The sequence below is a fragment of the Pecten maximus genome, chromosome 18 (assembly GCF_902652985.1).
Source record: "Pecten maximus chromosome 18, xPecMax1.1, whole genome shotgun sequence".
Classification (NCBI taxonomy): domain Eukaryota; kingdom Metazoa; phylum Mollusca; class Bivalvia; order Pectinida; family Pectinidae; genus Pecten; species Pecten maximus.
The window spans coordinates 10267573-10273683 of record NC_047032.1 but is presented as its reverse complement, the minus strand read 5'-3'; the positions used below and the strand labels follow the sequence as shown (position 1 = coordinate 10273683).

Genomic DNA, 6111 nt, shown 5'->3' with positions numbered 1-6111 from the left:
TGTATGAAAACCCAAAATAAACAAAAGTAATCTATTCCAACGGAAGTGTCTTTTATAAATAATATTCTAATCGGCCAACTTAGTGGTTTCTGTGTGTGAAATCAGTCATGTTTTAATGAGTAGCAGGCAGGTTAAAAAACACTTGATATCTTAGTGAAGTTTGATGTGTTACAAACATGTTAAAGACACTGACAATATCTTAGTGAAGTTTGATGTGTTACAAACATGTTAAAGACACTGACAATATCTTAGTGAAGTTTGATGTGTTACAAACATGTTAAAGACACTGACAATATCTTAGTGAATTTTGATGACTCACAAACATGTTAAAGACACTGATGGTAAGTTCTGAAGTTGTATAATTATGTTGCAATTGGTTGTTGTATTATATTTTGCAGATGAAGCTTTTTTCAAATTCTCGACTGTCACAAAAGAACTGGCGGGTAGTATGAACGAACTGGTAAATATATCAATTTAAGAATGAACTGGTAAGAACAAGGTTTTTACGAATGAATGAATTAGTACTAGTATCTGGTAAATAAAATATGCTGTTAAGATTCTAGTTTGAACTTAACTGTAAAAATATAAAGATGATATTGTGTGAATTTAGAATTTATTTTTGATTATTTTATTAGTTATGATATGATATGGTACAGGAGTAGGCGTCCGTCGTCCCTTGTCCACTACAATTCATAAAATACTGAATAGAGTTTAACCAAATTTGGTCTGAAAGATCATTGGGGGAAGCTAAACAAATCCCTACTAGTCCAAAATGACTAAATGGATTTTGATGAAATTTAGTCTGAATCAGTTTTGGCAAAGGAGATCTAATGTTGTATAAATGGAGGGTATGGGTCCCTTGGGGCTGGAGAGAGGGGGCCTAATAGGGGAAATGTTGCTAAACAGACAACAAAAACAACAACTTAAATTATAGTTAGAAGATGCAGCACAAAAGGTAGAAGGTAATTGTAATGTAACTTGAAATGTTTTTGCCATAATCATAATATCAATTCCCTGTTGCGAGGTAACAACTAAATAACATCAATTTTCTGTTGCTAGGTTACAAATAAATAACAGCAATTCCTTGTTGCCAGGTAACAACTAAATAACATCAATTCCATGTTGCTAGGTTACAAGTAAATAACATCAATTCCCTGTTGCCAGGTAACAATTAAATGATATTATCAATTTTCTGTTGCTGGGTTACAAGTAAATAACATAAATTTTCTGTTTCTAGGTAACAACTAAATAACATCATTTTTTGTTGCAATTGCCAATTAACAGCTAAGTAACATCAATTGTTTGTTGCCAGGTGACTAAGTTAAACAGCATGTTGCTCTACCCCTTGGATGCCTTCCTCAAAGGAGACCTTAAAGGGGTGAAAGGAGACATGAAGAAACCCTTTGACAAGGCTTGGAAAGAGTATGAAACCAAATTGTAAGTTATATAAAAAAGCTATCTCTCCCCCCTCAACTACATTATAATTTGATTGAAACAAAGGTTAAACTTTGACCTTCAGAGTTTTAGCTGCCCTGCAGGTAGGGCGTAAGAATTGTACCTGCTGCCCCCATTGCATGATCGTAAGAGGCGACTAAATTTGGGATCTTATCTTTTCTCTTCTCTCTGAACAACTTTCTTCTTCCTAATGTCTCCCTTGACTATGCCTCACTTTTGGCCTTTAGTTGAGCGTTCGCCGCTGTGAGGAAGGCTTTGGGTTCTGTCCCCTAGCCGAGACATACCAGAGTCTTTAAAAACGGTAGTTGCTACTCCTGCTTAGCGCTCAGCATATTTGGAGTGGGACGACTAGTTCGCCCATTGTCAGTATAATGTGACCGGGTGGGGTGTGCTGCTGGGTGTCTTCGGCAGTATGCTTCAGTGAGGTAGCACTATAAATCGGCAAAAGGTCCGGCCTATCACAAGGAGACTTAACACGAACATACCGCAGCCTCCCAAAACACACATACACACTCACCACACGCATGCATGTCGCACGCACGGGAGGCCGTCCTTAAATGACCTTAGCTGTTAATAGGACGTTAAACAAAATAAACCAAACCAAACCAAATTGACCTTCAGATTTCTGAGAAATAGTGATTTGACTTCTGAAATTTACAAAAATCAAGGGTCAACTAAACGCCCTGATGCATATATTTATCCTTCAACCTTTGATAAATTAATTGGTATGAGAGTTAAATAGTTAGATCAGAAAAAAACTTATCATGTCAAACTTGTAGTAATATTTGTATAAACATACCATGTCTTTGTGGACCCACGTACCTGTCCATTGTTGAGGTGTGTAATCTACTTGACATAACGATTGTTTCATTTACAATATCTTGGAGACCCCTCTCTGTGAGCGATGGATCTACCTATAAGCCTCATATAAATATCAATCTGCTTGCAGTCAGTGTTTTAATTGAACATCAATATAACATGTTAACGTGATTATCTCCCCTTATTTCAGTGCCAAAATTGAGAAGGAGAAAAAGCAGCAAGCTAAGGAAGCTCATATGCATCGAGTAGAAGTGTGTGGGTCTGAGGTAATGTATTACATCTTAAATGACATTTCTAACGTGAGGCATTGGGTTTGAGGTAGGAAATGAAAATAAAATACTGTAATATCTAAAATATTAGGACCATATGCCTAAGGAGGGAAAATATCCAAAAAGTATTACAGTGTTAGAGTTAAAGTGTTAAAGATAAAAACTATGAGTCTGTGTTAGGTCTAAGTGTTAGGTCTAAGTGTAGGTGTTAGGTAAGGACCTGGCTAGACAGATAAAAACTATGAGTCTGTGTTAGGTCTAAGTGTTAGTTTTAAGTGTAGGTGTTGGGTGAGGACCTGGCTAGACAGATAAAAACTATGAGTCTGTGTTAGGTCTAAGTGTTAGTTTTAAGTGTAGGTGTTGGGTGAGGACCTGGCTAGACAGATAAAAACTATGAGTCTGTGTTAGGTCTAAGTGTTAGGTCTAAGTGTTAGTTTTAAGTGTAGGTGTTGGGTGAGGACCTGGCTAGACAGATAAGAACTATGAGTCTGTATTAGGTCTAAGTGTTAGTTTTAAGTGTAGGTGTTGGGTGAGGACCTGGCTAGACAGATAAAAACTATGAGTCTGTGTTAGGTCTAAGTGTAGGTGTTAGGTGAGGACCTGGCTAGACAGATAAAAACTATGAGTCTGTGTTAGGTCTAAGTGTTAGGTCTAAGTGTAGGTGTTTGGTGAGGACCTGGCTAGACAGATAAAAACTATGAGTCTGTGTTAGGTCTAAGTGTTAGGTCTAAGTGTAGGTGTTGGGTGAGGACCTGGCTAGACAGATAAAAACTATGAGTCTGTGTTAGGTCTAAGTGTTAGTTTTAAGTGTAGGTGTTGGGTGAGGACCTGGCTAGACAGATAAAAACTATGAGTCTGTGTTAGGTCTAAGTGTTAGGTCTAAGTGTTAGTTTTAAGTGTAGGTGTTGGGTGAGGACCTGGCTAGACAGATAAAAACTATGAGTCTGTGTTAGGTCTAAGTGTTAGTTTTAAGTGTAGGTGATGGGTGAGGACCTGGCTAGACAGATAAAACTATGAGTCTGTGTTAGGTCTAAGTGTTAGTTTTAAGTGTAGGTGTTGGGTGAGGACCTGGCTAGAAGGATAAAAACTATGAGTCTGTGTTAGGTCTAAGTGTAGGTGTTGGGTGAGGACCTGGCTAGACAGATAAAAACTATGAGTCTGTGTTAGTTTAAAGTGTAGGTGTTGGCCCACAGGCCCAGGGGACTCTAGGTTTTCCTCTTTATCTGGCTGTCGGTCCATCCGCGCAGTATTCCACGCTTTTCTCAGCCATGCTTCAAGATATGTTTGTTAAAGTTGGTATGTAACTTTAGTTTGAGTAGCTGCAGATCAGGTATGAGTTTCAGGGTTTTTGGATCAAGGTCAAGGTCACTGTTACTATTTTTAGCGGGGGCCCGGTAGGGGACTTGTATTGCTTTATCACTACTCTCAGAATGCTTGTTTTAGGATAAAATTGGTTAATATATGTCATTAATGAAAAATGGTCAGGCACAGAGAAACAGTAGTTGGTATGCAAGGGTTGCCGTGAAACAACCAAGATGTCTGTAAAATTGTTTCTGCTGAATCACCCCTTATTAAAGGACCCTAACAGACACCACAGTTACTCATTGATACATTACGTCATCAGTAAGCCTTAATTAAAAGGCCGTTAATTTCCTGTAACGAAAAACATTTGCATTTGATGAGCTTAACGAGATATTGCAGCATCACACCTGCGGCAGGTGTGGTCATTGGGGCAGATCAATATTGTTGAGTCAGCCCATTGTTCTTCTGCAAAATCAATATCCATCATTACAATTTATCACCTCAAAATGTGTGGAAATAAAAACTAAACAGCCTACAAATCAACACCGAAACTCTAAACAGACTCTGGTTTCATTGTTTCAAATTTCAAGCTGTTTCAATTAAGAAGGTTCTGCTGAAATCAATAAAAAAAATAACGTAATAGGCCTGTTTTCACCATTAATTGGTATGATTATCTCAATTCCTGTGTCACACTGTGACAGCTATGGGAGGCTATTTCAGTTGTATTAAATCTGTTTCTGACAGTATAGATGTTTACACAATCAACCCTGATATTAAGTTAGATCATAGGTAGGAAACTCAAGTTTTGACCAAGCTAATTATAGATTTTATAAATATTTGGGTACAAATGATTTAAAGAGCATGACACATGTGAATGTAAGAATAAAAAACCCTTATGTTTAGCACAGTACAGGTGTATGTGTATGGTGTATACTAGTTATAGGTATATGTGTATGGTGTATACTAGTTATAGGTATATGTGTATGGTGTATACTAGTTATAGGTATGTGTATGGTGTGTGATACTAGTTAAAGTTATATGTGTATGGTGTATACTAGTTATAGGTATATGTGTATGGTGTAAACTAGTTATAGGTATATGTGTATGGTGTAAACTAGTTATCTGTATATGTGTATGGTGTATACTAGTTATAGGTATATGTGTATGGTGTATACTAGTTATAGGTATATGTGTATGGTGTATACTAGTTATAGGTATATGTGTATGGTGTATACTAGTTATAGGTATATGTGTATGGTGTATACTAGTTATAGGTATATGTGTATGGTGTATACTAGTTATAGGTATATGTGTATGGTGTATACTAGTTATAGGTATATGTGTATGGTGTGTGATACTAGTTAAAGTTATATGTGTATGGTGTATACTAGTTATAGGTATATGTGTATGGTGTATACTAGTTATAGGTATATGTGTATGGTGTAAACTAGTTATCTGTATATGTGTATGGTGTATACTAGTTATAGGTATATGTGTATGGTGTATACTAGTTATAGGTATATGTGTATGGTGTATACTAGTTATAGGTATATGTGTATGGTGTATACTAGTTATAGGTATATATGCATGGTGTATACTAGTTATAGGTATATTTGTATGGTGTATAGTAGTTATAGGTATATGTGTATGGTGTATACTAGTTATAGGTGTATGTGTATGGTATATACTAGTTATAGGTATATGTGTATGGTGTATACTAGTTACAAGTATATGTGTATGGTGTATACTATTTATATGTATATATAAATATACTGTATACTCAATCGACTGTTGTATTGTTTTAACTATAATTATTGCAATAACTTTTTTTTTGATTCACAGATTGCTGAGGAAATGGAGAAAGAGAGAAAAGTTTTCCAATTACAGCTGTGTGAGGTACATTGTCTAGTATAATACATTAAGGAAACCACTGATAGGCATAAGATCCATGATATTTTTTCACATCTTGATCAACACAAATCACAGCAACTGTAGTGAAGTGTTTGGGAAAAAAGGAGAGTTCCTTCCTAATAACAGCAGTGAAAATAAGGGGGAATTCCTTCCTAATAACAGCAGTGAAAATAAGGGGGAATTCCTTCCAAATAACAGCAGTGAAAATAAGGGGGAATTCCATCCTAATAACAGCAATGAAAATAAGGGGGAATTCCTCCCTAATAACAGCAGTGAAAATAAGGGGGGATTCCTTCCTAATAACAGCAATGAAAATAAGGGGGAATTCCTTCCTGATAACAGCAGTGAAAATAAG

General features: G+C 36.3%; 1 protein-coding gene across 9 annotated transcripts in view; it reads left to right on the top strand.

The window, feature by feature from the left end:
* The first annotated feature begins 404 nt into the window (after positions 1–404).
* Positions 405–6111, top strand: part of LOC117316698 (arf-GAP with SH3 domain, ANK repeat and PH domain-containing protein 2-like) — a 43275-nt gene continuing 37568 nt past the window's right edge. For all 9 annotated transcript variants that reach the window (XR_004529974.1, XR_004529977.1, XR_004529976.1 and 6 more), the window contains exons 1-4: positions 405–460; positions 1313–1437; positions 2465–2540; positions 5688–5741. Coding sequence is in view for 2 of the 9 variants with exons in the window: in XM_033871445.1 (XP_033727336.1) it covers positions 449–460; positions 1313–1437; positions 2465–2540; positions 5688–5741 (267 nt within the window). In the remaining 7 variants the exon portion in view is untranslated. The remainder of the gene's footprint in view (positions 461–1312; positions 1438–2464; positions 2541–5687; positions 5742–6111) is intronic.